Below are 24,957 nucleotides of genomic sequence, written 5' to 3' on the forward strand. Positions count from 1 at the left end.
TGAAGCATCCTGTCTTGTCTTCTGCTACTGAAGCCAAACTGCTAGGAAAAAAAAAAGTGGCGGAATTACAACTTGTATAGTGTTTGGGAGTTTGATCTTGTTTGTGCATGTAACCCGGTATGGATGGATGCATCCTTTCCGCAGTGTGGGATGGCAATAGCAGCTTTTCACACTTTGTGGTACCTGCCGATTTGGTGGTTTATTCTATGCAGTCTTGTCCCAGCTCCGAAATTCATCATGCACTATAGAACAGAGAGTTCTGTGATGTGTGTGACTGTGTCATGGCAACAAGAGAAGAAGCTGGACTCACATTAAAACTCTTTTGTCCTTCATATCATACAGACTGCATGTATTAGCATGAATTGTTGTTCAGTGTTTCCTGACTGTAACCAAAGAATCGAATATGACAGTTTCTGGAGAAGTAGTGAGTACAAGATGTGTGTTTCACAGTACCAAAAATGAACAAGTGCCCAGAGTTCTTAAGGTATGCAATTTAGAGCCCATTTTTACCAGACTTTCTTGCTTCAAATGATCACTCTTGTCACAATCCCAGATACTGACTATTCCTCCTGGAACACCTATATAACATGCTTTATGAGGACAGGACACAGTCTACAAGGATTATATTTTTAGGATAGTATTTACAGGCTTTCTGTAAGTGAATTTATTTGGTGTGCTACTTCATTTTTACAATTTTTTCCTGTCCAAATGCTGTAACTTCGCTCTGATACAGTTGTCATCTTGTATGTTTCTTCAGTACAAGGTCTTTGTTATTAGCTTTAAATGAGTTAGGTAGAGGACAGATAATGTTGGCATTTATATTAGAATTTATAACTTTATTATCGGTCATGTTTCCTCCAGTATGTTCACAATTAAATCTTAAATTCTGAGCAAGCTGAGTATTTTTGTATATTTTGCATAATATTAAAAAAAACTTTACATCGTCAGCTAAAAAAAATTCTGCCTTAACCAAATAATGGATCAATCAAACACTTGTTGCAATAACCAGACTATAAAGGATAGACATTTCTCATAAAATTGATGTACACAATACAGTCAAAGCAGCAAAATACTGAAGCAATGAACAGTTCAAATGCACAAGATACAGCTGTGCTGTGGCTTAATACAGTACCACACAACTGAGATGGAGAAAAAAGTAAGTACTATCATTTTACTTCAAACAAACTATTAAAGCCACAGCTTCTATATATTTCTATGAAGAGGCTGATTTTTGTGTTATATCAGCACCAGGAAAGTACAGTAATAATTTTTATATTAATGGAGAAAAAAAACTACCATTTTTTTCTGGTAGATGAAGCTGGAAGAACAGAAAGAAGTAACAAGAGACTGCAAATGGTGTGGCCATTGGATAATAGAAAGGAATTATATAACTGTACATTCTTCTTTTAAATATTGTGATCAGATAAAACAAAACTTGTGGTAGTGCAACAATGTAAGTATCACCGGCACAATTCAACATGAACATTAATTATGTTGGCTCTTAAAAGAGGCCCAGATTCATCTAAAAAATTAGATAATCTTTTCTCAGTCATAACACTAGTATGCCTACACGTATGCTCTGCTAAATATTAAATGCATTACAGGAAAATGCTTTTGACACAAATGAGTTTCCAAGCCTCGTGGGCAGACGAGGACATGTTTTTGTACCTTGGAAGATGATGATGATGATAATAAACATAGTTTTAACTGGCCCCCAGTCTTTCCCTATGACAGCTCAGGTTTCACTGTATCACAGTAAGAAATCCTCACAGCAGCAATAAAATACTACTATTCTTAGGCTGTTAACAGTTTGTCAAACACACATTAAAATAAAACTCAGTCAAATACTTTAAGATAATAAAGAGATCTCTAGATGGAAAGAATATAAATAAAATAAACTTTTATTTATTAAAAAAAAAACTGTAGCTGCATTCCTTCACAGAATTACTCAGAGATGTGGAAGCATATTTCATGTTAGGGACTTTGTGAATCATTAAGTTATAGGTATTTACTATTTTGATTTACAGGACCACAGATGGTCAGGTTTTAGGCTTTGAATGGGTTGCTCAGTAGAGCACCCCGACTGAAAGCTTTGGTTCTGAAGGAATATCATGACAATGTAGAGTGTAGAGACTGAAACGTAACCAAATAAGCTAACAAATAAAAGAAGATTTTTTTTTAATTATAAAAACATTCACAAGTTCAACGTAACCATAAATCTCATTGTACAAGAATGTGGACACAGCAGTTTTCAATATCCTTAAGTAAACATCTACCATATTGTACTTCACATTCTTATGTGAAATCTAGAGATTTCCTGTATGATGTAACCAACAGGAGAAGAAAATTGATTTTTGAATCATGGAGTCTGCCCGATACTCTCATTACACTGGAATGCTATCAAACATCACAAAAAACTGTACCCTTATTATATTCAATGTGATTTTTTTTTCTTTCAAAGCCACTCAGTTCATTAAGAAGAGGGTACACACAGTAGTTTTGTGCTCTATTTACACTACTCCTTTTGTTTTCAAGAGTTAAAAAGTTTTAAAAAAGAAACACACATATTCTTGTCTTCATCAATTCAGTATTCAGAAACACACGGTATATTACAGAATAGCATCTCCACAACACAACTGTCCTCTCATGGTTCAGTCAGTCCCGTGACTTCACTTTTTTATCACTACTTCGTAACACTTTGGAAGCTTACAAAACTTATTTGTTAAAATATTCCCAAAGTCACCCTTCCCTTAATGTCATTCAATATGAATAACAGTCTTAATAACCAATTAAATCATCTCTTCACTAAAATATCAACAGGAGAATGTTCCAAACTCTGAAAATTCTACTTCACAGCTCTGGTCCAACATTTAAACCTGTGGGGAAAAATGAAAACACAATTATAAATGCTACCACTGACAACTACATAATACTAATAACAAGACTTACAGCAAAAATATTTATTTCAGAACTAGATACTTCTGGCAAGATTAACTTCAAAAGAGAAAGTGAACTTATAAATTAAAGCATAGTATTCATTCAGAAAAGTCTAATGTCTTCCAATTGGTTAAGATCTCCTAACCTAAATATGCATCGTGACTGACCACAACAGCAGAACAACACATAACATGTCAACACACATCAATTTCATAATAAAATTATTAAGCCAATAGTCTCAAAAGTTTGAACTGGAAAATTCGACCCCCTCCTCCCTCCAGAATCAGTTTGTTACCTCTTCCCAGACAAAGGATGCAATCAGTCTATCTTCCTAATCCACAATTTGAGGCTGTTTACTAGTATGAGTCATCTCTCACCTCTCAACAGCTACAGCAATTTCCAACTAGAGATATGAGAGACCTGGTGCAGCAAAGCTAGTACAGATTCGGATACTATCTCAAATGTGAAAGTGCCACAGAAGTTGTAGAAACATTCTTCCATGGATTTCCCATTTGATGCAGGTAAAAATGTTGATGGTAAGAGATGTCCTTAGCTCATCAGAAAGAGTTCCATGCTGCACACAATACCACCTTTCTCCAATTTCGTAACTTGTGCTCTTTAAACACACTCTTCCATTAACAAGATTTTTCTTCAACAGTACTTAATTGCAACATACATCAGTGCATACACTCCAAAAGCCACTGTACAGGCCACAGCAGAGAGTACTTCAGACCAAAATTAACAAATTTCTCCCCTATTCCATTTATTTCTCCCCTACTCCATTTGTGGACTGAGCAATGGAAAAAACATCTCTCTGTATGCCTCTGTATATGCTGTAATATCTCTTATTGTATTCTCATCGTCCCTGTGCGAGATGTACGATGATGGTGGCGAAATTATCTCACAGTCCTCCTCAAACAATAGTGCACTAAATTTGCCCAGCAATGATTTACAATAACATGGCCATTCTTTCTAATCCAAATTAGTGCTAAAGTTTACTGTTGTTATGCATACATTCTACATGTCCCTTATGCTTTACTTTTATTTCATGCTGGCAATTGTAGTAGACACCTTCTTTAAATTTACAGCACTGTTCACAGTTTTGTTCCCACTTCCCCTGCTACTTTATGTTTTAACTCTTTTTCTTATACCACTTTATCTTTCTCATTTCATCTGCAATAACCAAAGTCTATTTCTAGTTTTAGATGCCAACCTTCTAACAGATTCAGGAAACCTCTGTTCCACAACTTTATTGATTTCCATCAAAGCAAAAGCTCCATTTGGTGTCAGTATATTGCTCTCCCAGCCACTATCAGTTTTCTTGACCTTGGAGCCACTTCCCTTGACTTTCTTCAGTAAAGTCTAAAGCATCTTGCTATTGCAACTGCCTACTTTCCAAAGGTCTTACTTTTTTCCAACCCCCCCCCCCCAATTTTCATATTTTTGTAACACTTTTACCTGGCTGACACCATTAAACTCCATGTGCCTCACTCCAGCTGTGCTGAAACACTGGAGAAAGAAGTGGCAGTATGAGTATGGGCTGTATTTGTGTGCTCTGATGGAGAATGAACATTTGGTACCAGACTGCAGCCACAAAAGGGCTTGGATGCTGTTAAACAGATATTCTATATAATGAGTGAGAGTATTTCCACAGGTCACTGCTTGTCATGTAAATAAACTGAAATGAAATTACATTGTACAATGATAGTCTTAACATGTCCATAGTCTGTGGACACCATTTTACAATAAAATCTGTGTGTTACCATCAGTGATACCATTTATAAAAGCACCTTAATGTGGCTGTTTTACACACACACACACACACACACACACACACACACACACACACACACACACACATCAGTTTAAGTTATTTTCTCATTTACAGGTTATTTCATAATGACAGTAGGGAGATCTTGTTTGACTGTTACCACCTCTTAGCTCACAAAAAATTCTGGCACAAAATTACCAAACAAAAAAATGAAAAACAAAATGGAATAAATATGCTAGTAATTCAAAATAACAATACAGTCACAATCAGTAATTAAATGGCTATGACTAAAAATATAATAAAAATACAGAACTTTAAATTTATAAGAATCAGTAAGTGTAACTTTTTTGTTACCTGAAATAAATAAATTAGCATCCTAAAGATTCAGTCCTTATAATTGCTCTCTGTAGAGTGGGTTGACACCTTTTATTGGCAGTGGGTGAGCTTCTGTATTGTAGACCCACTCATTAAGTGAAATCAAACTGTCATCACTGAACAGCAAGTACAGGTACTGAAACAAAAACACATCACACTGACAACACCCACGGCAATCATCATCTGGTGCAGTATCTTTTGTTGCAATTGACAGCAGTACACATTTGGAAGGAAATAAGGAACAGCTATGAACAACAGGTATTTCCTAACCAGTCTCTCAATCTGTAAGGTAATGACAATTAATATAGAATGATCAGTGAAAAACAATAACAGTGAAACACACACAACAGGATACATAAGATTATAACAAAGGCAAATTTTTATTTAGCAAAGATAATGTTACCACCATTTTTACACACAAATAGTTGCATTTACAATGAAACTTCTGAATAGAAAAATACTTGGATTGGAGAATGATAGTACCAGTACTGATGGCATCAAATTACTACAATGTCATTGTGCAATCTTCAATATTGGAAAATGCATCAACAATTTGCTATTCTCAGTAGTTAAATATTATACTCCTAAGCTCTTCAGAAATGGCTAGACAGACAATACATCATGGACTCCTATGATGCCTGTAAAGATTCTGTGATAGTCTACCTTAAGCTCCTTGCAATGACACACACTGTTTCCAAATACTGCAACTCCACACATTCGCAGAACCCGTTTATTCTGAATCTGTGGAACTACGACCACAACCATAGATGGAAACATAAAAGACCAAAAGACATACTTGCAAGGACATAACATCTATGGCCAAGCATACGCAAACATAACGGCACAGGCGAGTCCCTGTTAATCAGACGCATTTACTGGATATCCAGCTGAAATACACTGCCGAATAACTGGCACCACACAGGGAAGCCGTACCGTACACTGCATGCAAACAAGCTCCACACATCCCCCACACAGCGAGATGATCTATGGCCGATCTCCCACTACTGTATAACGATCTTGATTGTTCCAGGAATGGAGCAGCTGCAGCAACTGGGACACATCGCCATCGCTTGTCACGGTAATGATGCATGATACCTATACTAACAAATCCAACCTTCAGAATGAGATTTTCACTCTGCAGCGGAGTGTGCGCTGATATGAAACTTCCTGGCAGATTAAAACTGTGTGCCCGACCGAGACTCGAACTCGGGACCTTTGCCTTTCGCGGGCAAGTGCTCTACCAACTGAGCTACCGAAGCACGACTCACGCCCGGTACTCACAGCTTTACTTCTGCCAGTACCTCGTCTCCTACCTTCCAAACTTTACAGAAGCTCTTCTGCGAACCTTGCAGAACTAGCACTCCTGAAAGAAAGGATATTGCGGAGACATGGCTTAGCCACAGCCTGGGGGATGTTTCCAGAATGAGATTTTCACTCTGCAGCGGAGTGTGCGCTGATATGAAACTTCCTGGCAGATTAAAACTGTGTGCCCGACCGAGACTCGAACTCGGGACCTTTGCCTTTCGCGGGCAAGTGCTCTACCAACTGAGCTACCGAAGCACGACTCACGCCCGATACTCACAGCTTTACTTCTGCCAGTACCTCGTCTCCTACCTTCCAAACTTTACAGAAGCTCTTCTGCGAACCTTGCAGAACTAGCACTCCTGAAAGAAAGGATATTGCGGAGACATGGCTTAGCCACAGCCTGGGGGATGTTTCCAGAATGAGATTTTCACTCTGCAGCGGAGTGTGCGCTGATATGAAACTTCCTGGCAGATTAAAACTGTGTGCCCGACCGAGACTCGAACTCGGGACCTTTGCCTTTCGCGGGCAAGTGCTCTACCAACTGAGCTACCGAAGCACGACTCACGCCCGGTACTCACAGCTTTACTTCTGCCAGTACCTCGTCTCCTACCTTCCAAACTTTACAGAAGCTCTTCTGCGAACCTTGCAGAACTAAGTTTGGAAGGTAGGAGACGAGGTACTGGCAGAAGTAAAGCTGTGAGTACCGGGCGTGAGTCGTGCTTCGGTAGCTCAGTTGGTAGAGCACTTGCCCGCGAAAGGCAAAGGTCCCGAGTTCGAGTCTCGGTCGGGCACACAGTTTTAATCTGCCAGGAAGTTTCAAATCCAACCTTGCATGAGCTATCGCAGCTAGTAAGCCCCTACTGCTCTTACTACCCATCCCACTGTCGCAGAGGTTTTTTTCCCACGGCACGAGCCATGGCACTTTTTTCCCTCTGCTCTTCAAATTGCTACCCCCACTCGCGTTTCGTCCACTATCACCTGATGGACCATGTTAATGCGTAGCCTTACCCAGACGCACGGACAACATCACAGCCCAGCATCCTGTGATCCACTTACTAGACAACTAACATGTTTACGGAGGTGACAGTAGAACTTTTGGTTTGGTCACCACGTTGGTGCGGGCGTGGAGGGGCCCCATCTCTTCCTTTTGCTTATTAAATGGGCCCTTCAAATCTCTTCCCAAGGCACTTAATTTATGCAAAGGGCCAAACCGACATTATTTCATTAAACCTCAAACTTCTTTCTTTGTGTAAACGTTTCTGCTGTTAGCTAGGAGTTCTACTTATAACTCAAAGTTCAATATTTTTATTTTCTTTACTGGTTAAGATTAGGGCCCACACTTCATGACACACTATTTTGGTCACAGCTGCAGGTGGTGCCCCCCGCCTGCAACTCAACAGGTTGCCTCCACAATGAATAACATTCTACCCCTCTCCTAATATTGTTGATATTCCTACCTGGAGTTTCCATTGTTTGATTCTGTTGATTTATAAATTAGTCATGCACTTCAACAGTTTCCATATACATTACTGATTGTAATTCCTAATTATACAATACTGCCAAAAACCTAAAGAGACAATAATCAAAACTTTTTTTGTAGAAATGTGGAAGTAGGTTTGTGTGAGAATGCAGCTGACAGCTCCCTACTTGGTTTGCATTATGCAGCCTTGGTAGATCAGTCAGATGTGTGATTTTCTACCTCAAGCGTGCAGAAAACCTGACAGTTATCAAGTGGCATTATGAAAAAAATGTACCTCTTCATTGAGTTTGCCCTTATTCTTTCCCCCATAAGCTCTCAAAGCAAAATAACAGGAATTTTAGTGTTCTAAGCCCTATTAACAACATGGTCGAGCTCTGTGAATGAAATAAATCACGTTCTTTTGAAATGATCACCACCACCATTCACCTTAAACAATTAAGGGTAAGGAAGTAGGCTTGCCCACTCTCAAGGTTGATTTCAACCAGGCTATTCCAGCTCAAGTGTCCGTCCATGGGCAGTTACGGTCAAGCTGCTAATGTGCGGCCAGTCAAGAGCACAGGTGATAGCTATGTTACTGTACAGTGCACCTGCAGGCAGAGGTGGCTCACCAGAAGAGTGCAAGCAATGAAGTTGCCTGGTGAGTGGCCTCTACTACCTGCACCTGCACTTGGGCCAGCTGACAGTGTGCATATAAAAACTGGAACATGATTCAATTGGAGATGGTATGACCCTGTCATCCTCCAACTGACTCACCCTGTCAGTTGTAGGGAGAACTACTGTTAAACATGAACTCCAGATTACAACATCTTAACCACTTCATCACCCTCCTTAGTCATAGCACATAAATGGAACACCAAAATAATAATTGAAAGTTCTTAAGTAAATTTAAATTTCTGCCCTGTTTTTCGTTTAGCATCCCTACACTGTGATATGAGGTGAAACACTGCATTGCTGAAATGTCATCATCAGGAACAAGTAAAGGTAGTTTAGCACAAAATTTCCTGTGAGAGTGGTGTGGTGTTGTGTTCAGTTGTCCACAAACAGTACAAGGGATGACACTATATACATAACATGTGGGTACTCCCCTTCTGCTATGTCATCGGCTCCCAAAAATTTACTGATTTTTTTTCCAAAGCTCTGAAACAGTAGCTTATGTAACATGTGATAGCTACAAGAAATCCTGCAAATTAATTATCAGGCAAAGTTCAATTTAAATCTATTGTTCATTTCACTGATTCCATTGATAATATTAGTTTGGCCACCAATAATGTTAATCAAAGGTTATAGTTGATTGAAGATAATACTACAGTTTGATAAGTGAAAAAATCTATGAGCTAACTGGCAGAATCAAAAACATTTTCATTCAAATACTGGCCTTAATAATCATGTAATTTACTACCATTTTTAATATGACACTTAAACTTGTATACAACAGGATTCACATTTTGAAAGTGTAATAGTACCCATATATTTTTCTGAATTTCTATACAGTAACATTTTTTATAAGCCATTTTTAGCAAAATCTTGCAATTCATTCAAAACAGTCAAATTCAAGCTAGCCAATTTCCACAGTATTGCATAATTTATAAAACAATAGTGCATTCTTAGACGAGGCTTTATGACACACCATTTAAGTCTCAAAGTCTGCATTGCACGACCAGAAATCACCGAAGGAACAACTATGTCAGTTGGTACAGGAAAGTTCACCAAAGTCGGTGTGGTAGAAATAACTGCTCATAAAATGTACCTCGTCTGACTTGGGTCTCGTGTCCTGCATGTGGCATTTATTAACTCAATGATAAAATCTTTTAATTACTTTACACTACAAATCTGCATTTGACTTCAATGACAGTGATTAATTTTGACAAGGGTTGACTGCTGCAATAACAATCCAAAGTAGCAACAGGTAGTGGTAACTACTATGAACATACTTTCACTATGCAATCTCATTTAGTTGTGGTATTTTTTGCTCAACCTGAAAAACAGTGTATTATCCTGGTGAAATTATGCCATCACCCAACTTAGTGACCATTCTTGTGACTTATGCTGACTGTTCTTTTGCCACTAAACAAATTGCTTGTTATTTCACAGAGGGTAAGTCTACAGCACTAAAATGGGATATAAAGAACTGTATGTAGTATGTAGAAGGAACTGTATGTTATATGCAGTAAGTAACATTACTTTACCTGCATTCAAAAGAGAAATACAAAACCTGAACTGATTATGAGCTGTTAATATTTCAAAAGCATTGTCAGAAGTGATAATATCCAACATTACATACTGTATGAGCTACATTACTGGAAATATCCTTCCATCGGCAACAGTTTTGGCCAGTTAAAGATCGAGAGAAGAGAGACCAGCTATTGAGGACAACAAAGTGGGGAAAATGATTTAGTTACAAGCTGCACACCACGCTATAACACCACATCTCAGAATGGATATCAGTGGGTGTGCATTCTCACACAGATTTACTGGTCATGCTTGCATAAACTGAAGTTAGACTTGAGAGAATACAGTCCCCATCTCTTCACAACACTCTGATGATACACCATTCAGCCCTTTGTCATCACTGATGTACAGTTACAGGAAATGCTAGTGGCCAGTACATGCATAATCCCTCACTGTGGAGACAAGTGGAAAAAGGTGGCTGCTACAGGTCTTCAGTTATTTGTGAGAGAGTACAGTCTATCATGCATTCTTTCAGTACTCTCAGTCAGAGTCTCTCAAACTCTTTGCATCACCTGTTCATGCCTCTTTCTCATCCATGATGTTTTACGATCACACAATGTTCAAATGCACACAATTCACACTGAAGGAACATTCAGCTGTTTTATCAGTTTGGCCTTCACTTGGAGGATTCTTTTGACATGCTTCCTGATATACCTCCTTCCATTTTATTTTACAAAGCCTTACACGTATAGGTACAGGTACATAACTGAGTGACGTAGGTGACATAAAATGTGAAGAGGACCCATATATGTTCCTGTATAACATTCTGTACAGAAATACTGTATTTCAAATACTGAAAAGGTCATTCCAACCACATCCTGGCCAACTCAATCAACTTTATGGTGATGCAGTCAGCACACCTTCTGCATGAAGCTGCCATAGCTTGTTCACAAGTTGTGATGCTGTTGATTTTTTTATTCTAGCAGTTTCTCAACTGGCCTCCCCAAAGATAAATACAGACACACAATTGGCAACAGTATCACCTTTCATCACTGTGACCTCTGACACTATACAATTATTGAATACAAGGTTCTTAACCCATCCAGCCCCTTCCCTGTTCCAATTCCAGCACTACACAGCCGTTTTCACCACAACACCCAGTCTATTTATTTCTCTCCTTTTCCACTACTCCTCCCCCCCCCCCCCCCGACCCCACATTTCCCCTGCCCTCCATCTAACCTGCAGCACTCCACTGTCCGCCACCCCCATCCCAGCTTCCTCCTTAACCCCACCCAGTTGACACTCCCATCATGCTCTGGTGCTGCTGCTCGTTATGTGGTTTCAGTTATCTGAGACTGCAGTCGTGTGTGTCGTGTGGTGTGTGTGTTTTTTTTTTTTTGACAAAGGCCTTAATGTCTGAAAGCTTGAACTGTGAGAGTCTTTTTTGTTGTGCCTATCTGCAACTCAGCGTCTCCACTGTATGGCAAGTAGCAACTTTCCTTTTCAAAATATTGTTAAATTCCATCCTGGATTTTCCAGTGTTTAAATCAGTATTTTGTATTTTCACAGCCTTGGAGAAATTAAGCACAAAGTAGCTACAAACTAAGGAATTACTATGAGCAAAATTTATAATAAGATCTCAAATTATGTATAATTTTTAAGTACCTTCAATGTTTCTGCTAGGAAGAAGCTTTGCTGCACATCATCCTTTGGAGGATCATCAAGGTAAACATTTTTTAGGCCTGTATAGCCACCAGGAACTCTGCAGTGTTTCTCCAGTGCCTAAATAAGACAACAAAGACACAAAATTACAACAATAAACCACATAATGCGTTTCTTTGATACAAAACAGCATTAACATCTGTACGTGTGGTCGTTATTCTGGTGTCTTCTATTCGCAATATTCACTAATTATGACGATAACAGAAATTCGATTTTGGGATAAATTATTTGGAATCCATACAGAGTCATCACCGGGCAAGTCTGGTCAAAATGTTTAAAAACTAATTGCTGATGGAAAAAAAATCACTAAATTACAAACACGATCATAATACAAGCACAATAGAAAAATCACAGTAAGGTGCAATATGTAACATTTATGGCTGGATCATTAGTGAGCAATACATTAATGATCAAGCCTCTTTTCAGCACATTAGAAACTGTCTTACCATCAGTTGAAATGCAGGTAAACCAGGGTAACCCGACAGCTGCATTTTGTCAGAGAATGAAGAGCTCTGTTAGGCAATGGCGTACTGCATTTCACATTTCATTAGTGTCACTAGCTTAACATTTTCCTCACAGGGGTAACTGTCCTATATGAAGAATGGTAATGTGACTTCTAGAGTTATCCAGAAAGTGAAGTTATAAATTACAGAAAATATTCTTGAAGCACTATACAGTGCATAGCTATTCATAATGAAGTATATTTTAGGATTTTATTTCTTACTAACAAAACACAGATATACTCCAACATTGTATGTTTGTAGTAAACCGGGGACCTAGAAATGATGGAGAGGCTTCGTCCTGCCATAGCCCTCAGTGGTTCACAACCCCACAACAGGCCACAGCAGTCCACCCACCCCACTGCCACCTCACACGGAACCCAGGGTTACCGTGCGGTTTGGCCCCCAGTGGATCCCCCCCACCTGGTAATGTCTCATACCAGATGAGTGTAACCCCAAATGTTTGGTAGAATAATTATGGTGTACATGTACATGGAAACTGTGATTGCACAGCAATTGCTGCTACGGTCTTAACTGAGGCGGAATAAGGGGAACCAGCCCACATTTGCTGAGGTAGATTGAAAACCGCCTGAAAAACCATCCACAGTCTGGTCGGCACACCGGACCTCGACTCTAATCCGCCAGACTGATTCATGCCAGGGACCGGCACACCTTCCCGTTCGGGAAGCAGCACCTTAGACCGCACAACTAGCTGGGCAGGCACCTATTCCAACATTAATGAACAAAGAAAGTTTCTAAATTATACTTCATGTAGAATCTCCATAAAAGCTTCAGTGGTGATGTCACTTATCAGTATGAAAACAGCAACACCATTAAAAGAATGGTTAATTTCTGAATTGCAATTTGTAAATTTGAATTACTGATGTGCAACATGTATTCCACTGACAGTTCAACAGATTGAGCTGCATTTGAATCCCTGAGATACAAAAGGGCACAATCCTCCTTAAAAAGCCCATCTAACATGTAACAGATGATTTTTAAACACAAGTGAGCTGCAAAATAGTGCAATTTTGAAGATTTAGCTCTAGGGAGACAATATTTTCACTACTTCTCTTCCCAAAAAAAAGGTGACAGTATCCATGGTGCAGGACAGTAGATGATGTACTTATTTGATGCTTTCAAGAGCACTACATTTATCAGTGCAAATAGGGACATAACTGGGGTTTACAGGACATCTACCAACAAAATAAAGTACCTTCAACCAGTCATCAGTGACCACTTTGAGAAAAAATGGAAAGATAGTTGAGTACATAAGTAACATTGTGACTGCATCAACAACAGCCAGCAACACAATGACCAAAGAATTGTTCTTTAAAACCTGTAAATCTCCCGTGTATGGGTCACACATGCCTGTCACAGTAAAGTAAAACTTATAGTAACAAAAGCAAGAGAGGTAATAAAATGAACACATAGAATACCTACTGCACAGAAGAGGCAGTTTCAGGCTGCTCTATATGGACACATTTTGCATATTAGCAGTTACAGCAGGCCAATATTTAACACTGCTTTCCTGATAATTACTACTGCTGGTAATGAAAATCAAATCTTCATGCACATTTTACAGAAAAACAGTGACAAAAGCGACTTCTCTCCAAGCAATGTCAACAGGATTTTAGCTGTTTTGCATGTCTTGTCTTCAGTTATTCAAGATATTGTATCTCAAAAGGAAAAGCACACTTTTGCTGCAAGACACCCTCTCACCATCACCTACTCCAGTCCAGTCACATTCATCAGCTATCCCATCAAAGCCAGGGTTACCTTTGAAACCAGTCGTGTGATATACAAGCTATACTGTGCTGTGTTGTATCTACATGGGCATGACAACTAACAAGCTGTCTGTCAGCATGAATGGCCACTGCTCTCCATCAAATCTCCTGACTGCACCTGTCTGTCCTCCCCTCTCTCCACCCCCCCCCCCTTGTCTACACCCACGAGCAGCACTGTACCGTCCCCCACTCCTACCCAATCTCTCCCCGCCCCAAACTGCTCCTTACCCCACCACCCAGATTGCTTCTCCTGTCATATGCAGCTGCTCACAGTCTGCCTTCAACAGTCAGAGACAGTGTTTTGTGTGTGTGTGTGTGTGTGTGTGTGTGTGTGTGTGTGTGTGTGTGTGTGTGTGTGTGTGTGGTGGGGGGGCTATTTCGTTTGACAGTTTTTCTGTTGTGCCTATCTGCAACTCACCATCTCTAATATGGCGAGTACTGTTCTATCCTTTTCACAGTATTGACATTATTCCACACTGTATTTTCAATTGTTTAATATTTACATAGCATTACTATAAGACTTAGCAGCATTGCTCATTGCTAGGAAGTACTTTATCACTCATCACTCTCAAACAGAAGGTTTCATTATTGAAACATGTTAGTTTTAGTGACAAGAAAAATCCACGAACAGGACGGATGTAATCTAAGAGGGACAAAATGTCAGCCACTTTCTTCTTTTCAGTGAGCCTGGGTTGTCATTTTAATCGAAGAGTAAGAACTGAGCTTTGCCTCCCACATTTTCCAAAACTTACTTTGCGTCATATGCCATGACATAACGTGTTACTGATGAATATAGAAGATGGTATGGCACGTTTGGCGACACTCAGTGTCATTCAGCCTATTTCTTCCAGTGTATGGGCTACACCACTGGTCATCTGGTCATCATTAAGAAGCAGACTGGTAAGCTTTACCTCTGCAGCAATTTCAGTGACATGATTCATGCACAGTCCATGATCTGTTGCCCCCTCCTTACGAGTTGCTCCCAAAATTATCTGGCAGCCACTACTTTTCCACTTCTCCAAGACCGATTTGTTGGAAGTGTACCCCCAGCTCCCCATGGATGAGGCCACTAGGCACCTTCTCATTGTCAGTACACCTTTTAGCCTATACCAACATCAACACTTGCCTTTGGCATGGCTAGTGCTCCCACAAGTTTTCAGTGTAATTCCCATAACAATATTATTGTTTTGGATTCTTTCACCAAAGACCACCTTAGCAAACTCCAATTGCTATTTTCTGTTTTGGAGTCTGTGGGTCTCAAGTGCAGTCTTCCAAACCTCAATTTTTTTAGCTAGGTTTTGAAGTTTCCTGCACAGAGGTCAAGACGTGTCACCACACTGATGCAACTGCGGCTTTATCATGGCTTTACTGGACACATCCACTGTTGCTCAGCCCCTGCACACATTTTTGTTAAAAATGTGCCTTTTTTTGGTCCCCAGCTTGTGACCGAGCATTCACTACAAATGCCTCTGAGCACAATCTTGGTGTGGTTTTGGTGCACAAATGTGTGGACAATTCTAAATGACCCATTGCTTATGCTTCTAGGACTTTAACTCCTGCTCAGCAGTGGTACTCTCAGATTGAAAAGGAGGCTTTAGTAATTGTGTTTGCCCTTGAGAAATTTCACATCTTCTTGTATGGTTCCAAGTTCCATTTAATCATGGATCACATGCCATTTGTTGCTCTTTTTCTTCACCTTCCATGCCAGACAAGGCAGTGCATCGTTTGCTGCAGTGGGCTCTCTTCCTCTCCTGTTATTATTATCAAATCCATTACCAGCCGATGGCACAACACATCAATGGTGATGCCATATCTTGCCTTCCTCTCTTTTGTGCAGCAGAAAAACCCTTAGGCCATACCTTGGATCCCTGGTGTAATTAATTCTCCATCCAGTACCAACTTTGTGTGTTTGACAGGGTTCTGTTTTTACCTATGAAGGACACTGCTCCCTGGGTTGTGATTCCCACTTTCTTACATCATAATGTACTGCAACTTCTGCTTGTCAGTCACTGGGGGACCTCTCACACTGAAGTTTTGGCCTGTCAGCATGTGTATTGGCCAGGCTTAGATGGGGATGTTACACGGTTTATCACTCCTTCACTCCTTGTATTCACCGTGTTCAGCAAAAGGCAGCCCCATGGGTACCTTTTTACCCTGTTGTCGATGCAGCAGCAGCCGTGAGATGTCTACAAGTCTATTTTGCTGGGTCTTTCCTAAATCAGTATTGGGTCTTGTAGTGGACACCTATTCTGAGTCTCCCTACATGGCACATTGTCCATCCAGTACTTCAGACCCCTCTAAGCTTTTAGCAATTGAGGGTCTTCTGTATACCACAGGTACTGATGATGGCCCCCTGTTTGTTTCTCGATAATTTGCAATAATTTGCATCTTTTTGTCGGGTTAGTGCACAGCTCCCCCCCCCCCCCCCCCCCCCTCCGTTTCATCCTCAATCTAATGGCGAGGCCAAACTCGTGGTTCGGACATTTAAAACTCCGAAGCGGAGGAAGCATGTATTTGGCAGGACCCCTGAAGCTGCTTTAGACCGATTTTTGAGTTCGTACAGTTTCACGCTGGTGGGGGATAAGAGCCCAGTGGAACTGCTACGTAAAAGCCAACAACAGACCATCCTCTACATTTTGCATCTGACACTGCATCCACTAACATTGCTGGCTCCACAACAGCTCCAACCAGGTGTGCGTGTCTGGGCTCACGGTTTCAGCTGCAGGCCGAAATGGGTTTCAGCTGTTATCGAGCATCACTGGGGCTGGCGCCCTCCTGATGGGCAGGCATCCCGTTACTTTGACGAGCTGCGGCCACGCACTGTGGGGGAGCCCACTGCCTCTGCCACTACCGATACCTGTTCCTTATCACAGTCAGTCTCGTTCGTGCCGCAGCAGGGATCACTGCCCAGCAGATAGCTGTTTGGGATCCTTGCCCCTGCCCTCACTCAACTGCCATTGCTGGTGCAGCCATCGCTGCACCTAACACTGCAGCTGCCACTGCCACTGCCACCGCCTACACGTGCGGCGGTCATTTCCGACGCCTCTGCTGACGCCTCCGGCACCAACCACTGACCTTGACAAGGATATCACTATGGAGATGCCGTCCCCAGTCCTGCTCTATGGCCTCTCATGGGAGGGGGGGGGGGGGGGGGGGAGGGCAGTGCACAATACTGCCCCCTCATCACTTCCACTCCTACTCGGCGGTGCCTGCCCACTACATGCTGCAGCAGCCACTGTCGTTGGGCAATGAAATTTTTATCTGCACCATCACTGGTGTTTTCTGTGACTAGTAATCTCAGTGTCTTGTGAGACCAGTGCTTTGTTTTCCTTCACAGTACCGGTGTTTTTTTTATACCAGTCTGCTTTTTCAGTACCAGAACAGCTTTTGGTGTACCATATATTTTTCCGTGCTTAGTGTTTTTATGTAAGTAAAAGGGAGGAGTAATGTACCCTCACCATGTGATTTGAGAGATCATACATCCATACAGCTCACAAGCCCACTTATAAATGCCATCTAAGTCTGTCCCCTGGTGTGCTCTGGTGAGCCACCAAAGAAACAGTATTATTTGAGTGATCACAAATGAGTGTTCAGCAAGTTCTGTAATCTGTATTACTGTTGTCCATTCAATGTGTTCAGTGCTATGTGCAACCTGTACTTCATTGTATCTTACATTGGCTCTAGAAAGTACTCTGTTCTATAAATCATGTTTGTTCTAGCTATAACATTATACGATAGTATAATATAATATAATATAATGCGTATAATAAAGCCGAAGGTTAGAGATAACCTCAGAGGCAATGGAAGTACTGAAAAACAATTACTATGAACTACAAAAACTCCAGACAAAATATGGTGACATTACCAAAGTAGAAAAAATTAAGTACCTATGGGATATCACTATGAAAAACAGTTTGGACAAAGAGCAATGAATAAGGAAACTTTAAACAGTCTACCAAACATAATTAATCTGCAACCAAGATCAGCTGCTGCAGAACATCAGTGTATGCTGTTACGCAACCGTTCTAAAACCAGTAGTTTTGTACGCAGTCAAAACTTTGTTCCCTGGGCACATACGACCTGTCATTTTTGCACCCTAAAACAAAACAACAGAAATAAAACCTTGTTCCTAAGTGGTGGTGAACGATCTCTTGGAGAGCTGGAAAAAAAAGTGGTGCCACATCATTAGAGGACTATTGGAATTATTCAGTTATAAGAATGATGTTCATCAAAAGAAAGTCATAGACAGAAGTTTATAGAAAAGTAGAAAACCTCAAAGGTACAATCCATAAAAGACTAGCACTATTTAATAGGACAAAAACAAGCTGACTACAATCACATTTGATTTTTTTGACACAAAAACCAAAACTGCAGGGCCCTGGTTCACAAGTACCATAGAAGATCTTCAAACATCTGCAGTTACGTCTGACGACATTTCCGAGAGAGATCTTCTCCACAAAAATGTAGTGACAAGTAGAATAAATTAAGAACAATCAAAAGTAAGATCCAGTCCCCCTGGAAGGAGGAGAGCAAACAAAGCCCCAAGAAAGAATTAAGTAATCTGGGGAGCAGGAGTGAGCAAAGCCCACAGAGTCAGCTCCTGTGTATCACCAATAATAATAATAATAATAATAATAATAATAATACAAACATAGCAACAACAAATGTTCTTCAGTAATTTTCCACTAATAAAAAACTAAATTATGAGTACTGTAAAAAGTGAAATCTATATACCTGTACAGCTTCCCAGCCCCATTCCCTGTACTTCTGATCCTTGGTCAGTCGCCACATGATGAAGTATGATTCAATGACTTCTGGCCTCAAGATGTAATACTTTTCATTACTCTTCAGTGCTTTTGCTTCAATAGCCTCAGTGAAGCGGAAAGCTTCCGGTCCGAGCTTCGCAGCAGTCCTGTCATACGACTCGTGACAGGTTCTAGTAACACCCTCGGCAATTTCCATGTATCTTTCTGACATATCATTTTTAAGAGTGTGGGCAGCCAAACCAAACATACCACCTGTAACAGATAGTGGCACATTTAATTGCTTACATATGAGGGCAACAAAAATTAAAACAACTGCCAAGATCTGTCAAGAAAACATAGAAAGATGCACTACTTGGCAATACTGACCTGAGAAGCAACCAAGATGATCCATTTTGTGTTCCAAGCGATCAAATTTTAGGTCCGAGATATATGTAAGGCCACCAGGGGATACACGGACCATGTGCTGGATGATGGCATGCATAGCATCGTCATACATCTGGCGTGCCTCCTGGTCTTCGCGGCCCGACTGCAGCCAAGCCTTCAGCAGATACTCATAAAAGCTGTCACCCAAGCCACCAATGGACATGTGATCTGCAATGGATGTTGTTTCTCCTATTTAGACCTGTACATTATTCACACATGAATCACAGTTAAAATTCTTTACATTTTCCTAAGCACATCATTAAACACTTTACTAACGAATTGGTCACTGAATCAAATCTTTACTATCACATTAAATGCCTCATACACTGAAAGACTGTGACATAGGTGCAAGATTCTTCACACACCAATGAAACTAATCTAACGTTGTAATGTATATGGTTGACCTACGAAGGTTTCTGGGGCATATCAATATAGTATCATCATCCTGGGTTTCTTGCTATATAAGATTGAACTGTCTGTGTGACATTTTGGAAAGGCCACTTCTCTTTCCATTTTCTGACAAAGTGCCAGTCCACCTCATTATATAATATCTGCAGATGGCATTTAATTCTCTCAAATGCCACTCCACAACAGTTTAATAGCACCCTGGTCAACTGTTTACGTAGCTGGCAACTCACTTCCACCATCCACTTCTACTCTACTCATGTGGTCTTCTACAGGCAAATTTCTTACCTCAATTAACAAGATTCATCAGTACTCCTTGGTCAGTGCACTTTTATTTTCCTGCCCAAGTCTTTTGTTGCCTTTATGTTCTGTGCAATGTTGTGGTACATACCAATGTGTTTGTCTGATGGACGATCTCCCACATTGGTACGAAATGTAATAGACCCTATGTGTACGAAATCTGTGATTATCTTCCACACTATCCCACAAGCTTATTTTCATGGTGGTAGAAATATGGGGCTTAATATCTTTCTCAGAAAGAGCTTGACTGGTTCTCGCAGAAGCTGCAAAAGCATAAAGCACAAACACAATCTTATCTTCTCTTTCATTGTTTCCTCTTTCTTTGTTCTTGTTGTTGCACCTGTGTGCCCTGGTGTCTTCGTAAGTACAGGTACTTCATTTCTGTAGCTGTTGGAAGCAGAAGTGCTTTCAAGTGATCTAGCTCCATTGGTAGGTTGCTCTCATTACATGGTCTTTGCTCTATGTACCTGCATTGTCAGAGAGGAGTATCCCAGTCCTTTATGATGCCAGTTAGTCACTGGAAGGTACAGGTCCATGTGCGTCAGTTTCCCCTATGTCCCAGAGCATGCAGGTTTCTCCTGCATGTGAACATCAAGAAATGGGAGACAGTTCTCGTCAAACTCTATGATAAATTTAATGTATTGATGAATCTTATTGAGGTGGTCAAGGAATTAATTTATGGAGTCCCTCCCATATTGCCAATTCATGAATGTGTTTTTGATGTATATGTAGTAATGCTTAGGTTGCCGAGGCACTGTCTGTGGGGCAATCTCTTCAAATTTTCGATCAGTTATCATGACCAACTTTTACTCAGAAGTAGTTTACTTGATATGCTGCTGCCATTCACACCATAAGCAAGATATATAACAAATATATGAAAGTCAAACGGTGAAAAGTCCAGAGTTTATGGTGGATGCAGGAGCACCTCTCTCCCAAATTTGGAGATTTTTCTTATGAACAGGAGCAGCAGCATGGGGGTGAGCATAGTAATGAAGCAGTTTGACACCGTCAATATTAATGCTGTGGTGTTTGTCATGAAGGGCACAACACAACTTAACTAAAGTTTTAATGTAGGCTGCAGCAGTGACAGTGATCCCATGTTCAGTAAGTCTGCCAACAACACACCATGAATATCCCAGAACACTGTCACAACCACTTTCCTAGCAGACAATCACTTTGAATCTCTTTCGTAGTAGGGAACCAGCATGTTTCCACTCCATAGAGGTCTGTTTGGCTTCAGGCATGCATTGGTAGCCCCCAACTCATCAGTAATGATGATTCCTTTCAGAAAGGGATGCTGTTCTGTGGAATAATTCGTTAAGTGATCCAAGCTTGGCATCATTTGCTCGTCATAGTGGTTTGTCTGTCAGGTTCTTCAGCACCCAGCAAGCACGAACTTTACAAAATTTCAACGTGTCATGAAGAATATTGTACACTGCACCATAGGAAATGATGAACTACTGTGATAAGTTTTGCAGTTGCACACACCAGTTGTTCAAAATTGCTACTTCATTGGCTCCGAGATTCTGCAGGGTTGCAGCTGTTACCGGTCACCTGGAGAGTGGCGAATCACTAAGGTTCACAGGGCCATCTTGGAGATATTCCTGTAGTCCATATACACATCCCCATACACACCACACATGCCCCTGTGAATTTCACTTTTTTTATGCCCTTTGGCTCACAAACGTCAAAGTATGCTTTGCTCCTCTTCACAAACTGATGACAGTAACATGTATGTCACGTTTGTTTCATAGTTCAGGCTTCCCTCATTAGAGCTGCAAATGAAAACAAAATACCCTCTGTGGCACAAACTTAAAACTATATCATCATGAAATTTCAACATTTTAGCTGTAATACTGGGGGTGGCGTGCCTTAACGATACAGATACAGACAGCCGTACCATAGGTGCAACCACAACGGAGGGGTATCTGTTGAGAGGCCAGACAAACGTGTGGTTCCTGAAGAGGGGCAGCAGCCTTTTCAGTAGTTGCAGGGGCAACAGTCTGGATGATTGACTGATTGACCTTGTAACTCTAACCAAAATGGCCTTGCTGTGCTGGTACTGCGAACGGCTGAAAGCAAGGGGAAACTACAGCCGTAATTTTTCCCGAGGGTATGCAGCTTTACTGTATGGTTAAATGATGATGGCGTCCTCTTGGGTAAAATATTCCGGAGGTAAAACAGTCCCCCATTCGGATCTCTGGGCGGGGACTACTCTGGAGGACGTCGTTATCAGGAGAAAGAAAACTGGCGTTCTACGGATCGAAGCGTGGAATGTCAGATCCCTTAATCGGGCAGGTAGGTTAGAAAATTTAAAAAGGGAAATGGATAGGTTAAAATTAGATATAGAATTAGTGAAGTTCGGTGGCAGGAGGAACAAGACTTCTGGTCAGGTGAATACAGGGTTATAAATACAAAATCAAATAGGGGTAATGCAGGAGTAGGTTTAATAATGAATAAAAACATAGGAGTGCGGGTAAACTACTACAAACAGCACAGTGAACGTATTATAGTGGCCAAGATAGACATGAAACCCATGCCTACTACAGTAGTACAAGTTTATATGCCAACTAGCTCTGCAGATGACGAAGAAATTGAAGAAATGTATGATGAGATAAAAGAAATTATTCAGTTAGTGAAGGGAGACTAAAATTTAATAGTTGTGGGTGACTGTAATTCGACAGTACGAAAAGGGAGAGAAGGAAACATAGTAGGTGAATATGGATTGGGGCTAAGAAATGAAAGAGGAAGCCGTCTGGTAGAATTTTGCACAGAGCATAACTTAATCATAGCTAACACTTGGTTCAAGAATCATAAAAGAAGGTTGTATACCTGGAAGAATCCTGGAGATACTAAAAGGTATCAGATAGATTATATAATGGTAAGACAGATTTAGGAACCAGGTTTTAAATTTTAGGACATTTCCAGGGGCAGATGTGGACTCCGACCACAATCCATTGGTTATGAACTGTAGATTAAAACTGAAGAAATTGCAAAAAGGTGGGAATTTAGGGATGTGGGACCTGGATAAACTGACTAAACCAGACGTTGTACAGAGTTTCAGGGACAGTATAAGGGAACAATCGACAGGAATGGGGGAAAGAAATACAGTAGAAGAAGAATGGGTAGCTTTGAGGGATGAAGTAGTGAAGGCAGCAGAGGATCAAGTAGGTAAAAAGACGAGGGCTAGTAGAAATCCTCGGGTAACAGAAGAAATATTGAATTTAATTGATGAAAGGAGAAAATATAAAAATGCAGTAAATGAAGCAGGCAAAAAGGAATACAAACGTCTCAAAAATGAGATCGACAGGAAGTGCAAAATAGCTAAGCAGGCATGGCTAGAGGACAAATGTAACGATGTAGAGGCTTATCTCACTAGGGGTAAGATAGATACAGCCTACAGGAAAATTAAAGAGATCTTTGGAGAAAAGAGAGCCACTTGTATGAATGTCAAGAGCTCAGATGGAAACCTAGTTCTAACCAAAGAGGGGAAAGCAGAAAGGTGGAAGGAGTATATAGAGGGTCTATACAAGGGCGATGTACTTGAGGACAATATTATGGAAATGGAAGAGGACGTAGATGAAGATGAAATGGGAGATACAATACTGTGTGAAGAGTTTGACAGAGCACTAAATGACCTGAGTCGAAACAAGGCCCCGGGAGTAGACAACATTCCATTAGAACTACTGACGGCCTTGGGAGAGCCAGTCCTGACAAAACTCTACCATCTGGTCAGCAAGATGTACGAGACAGGTGAAATACTCTCAGACTTCAAGAAGAATATAATAATTCCAATCCCAAAGAAAGCAGGTGTTGACAGATGTGAAAATTACATTACTATCAGTTTAATAAGTCCCAGCCGCAAAATACTAATGCGAATTATTTACAGACGAATGGAAAAACTGGTAGAAGCCGACCTCAGGGAAGATCACTGTGGATTCCGTAGAAACACTGGAACATGTGAGGCAATACTGACCTTACAACTTATCTTAGAAGAAAGATTAAGGAAAGGCAAACCTACGTTTTTAGCATTTGTAGACTTAGAGAAAGCTTTTGACAATGTTGACTGGAATACTCTCTTTCAAATTCTTAAGGTAGCAGGGGTAAAATATAGGGAGCGAAAGGCTATTTACAATTTGTACAGAAATCAGATGGCAGTTATAAGAGTCGAGGGACATGAAAGGGAAGCAGTGATTGGGAAGGGAGTGAGACAGAGTGAGACAGGGTTGTAGCCTCTCCCCGATGTTATTCAATCTGTATATTGAGCAAGCAGTAAAGGAAACAAAAGAAAAATTCGGAGTAGGTATTAAAATCCAGGGAGAAGAAATAAAAGCTTTGAGGTTCGCTGATGACATTGTAATTCTGTCAGAGACAGCAAAGGACTTGGAAGAGCAGTTGAACGGAATGGACAGTGTCTTGGAAGGAGGATATAAGATGAACATCAACAAAAGCAAAACGAGGATAATGGAATGTAGTCGAATTAAGTTGGGTGATGCTGAGGGAATTAGATGAGGAAATGAGACACTTAAAGTAGTAAAGGAGTTTTGCTATTTGGGGAGCAAAATAACTGATGATGGTCAAAGTAGAGAGAATACAAAATGTAGACTGGCAATGGCAAGGAAATCGTTTCTGAAGAAGAGAAATTTGTTAACATCGAGTATAGATTTAAGTGTCAGGAAGTCGTTTCTGAAAGTATTTGTATGGAGTGTAGCCATGTATGGAAGTGAAACATGGACAATAAATAGTTAGGACAAGAAGAGAATAGAAGCTTTCGAAATGTGGTGCTACAGAAGAATGTTAAAGATTAGGTGGGTAGATCACGTAACTAATGAGGAGGTATTGAATAGGATTGGGGAGAAGAGAAGTGTGTGGCACAACTTGACTAGAAGAAGGGATCGGTTGGTAGGACATGTCCTGAGGCATCAAGGGATCACAAATTTAGCATTGGAGGGCAGCGTGGAGGGTAAAAATCGTAGAGGGAGACCAAGAGATGAATACACTAAGCAGATTCAGAAGG

General features: G+C 40.6%; 1 protein-coding gene across 1 annotated transcript in view; it reads right to left on the bottom strand.

Annotated features, from left to right (window-relative positions):
• Positions 1-2,161: 2,161 nt before the first annotated feature.
• LOC124777914 (mannosyl-oligosaccharide alpha-1,2-mannosidase IA-like) overlaps positions 2,162-24,957 on the bottom strand; it is a 64,674-nt gene continuing 41,878 nt past the window's right edge. Inside the window, exons 6-10 of the mRNA XM_047253470.1 lie at positions 19,179-19,403; positions 18,781-19,064; positions 11,703-11,819; positions 5,063-5,219; positions 2,162-2,876 (exon numbers count right to left, since the gene is read on the bottom strand). Of these exons, the coding sequence (XP_047109426.1) occupies positions 5,100-5,219; positions 11,703-11,819; positions 18,781-19,064; positions 19,179-19,403 (746 nt within the window). The 3' untranslated portion in view covers positions 2,162-2,876; positions 5,063-5,099. The remainder of the gene's footprint in view (positions 2,877-5,062; positions 5,220-11,702; positions 11,820-18,780; positions 19,065-19,178; positions 19,404-24,957) is intronic.

Source organism: Schistocerca piceifrons, chromosome 1 (genome assembly GCF_021461385.2).
Source record: "Schistocerca piceifrons isolate TAMUIC-IGC-003096 chromosome 1, iqSchPice1.1, whole genome shotgun sequence".
Classification (NCBI taxonomy): Eukaryota; Metazoa; Arthropoda; class Insecta; order Orthoptera; family Acrididae; genus Schistocerca; species Schistocerca piceifrons.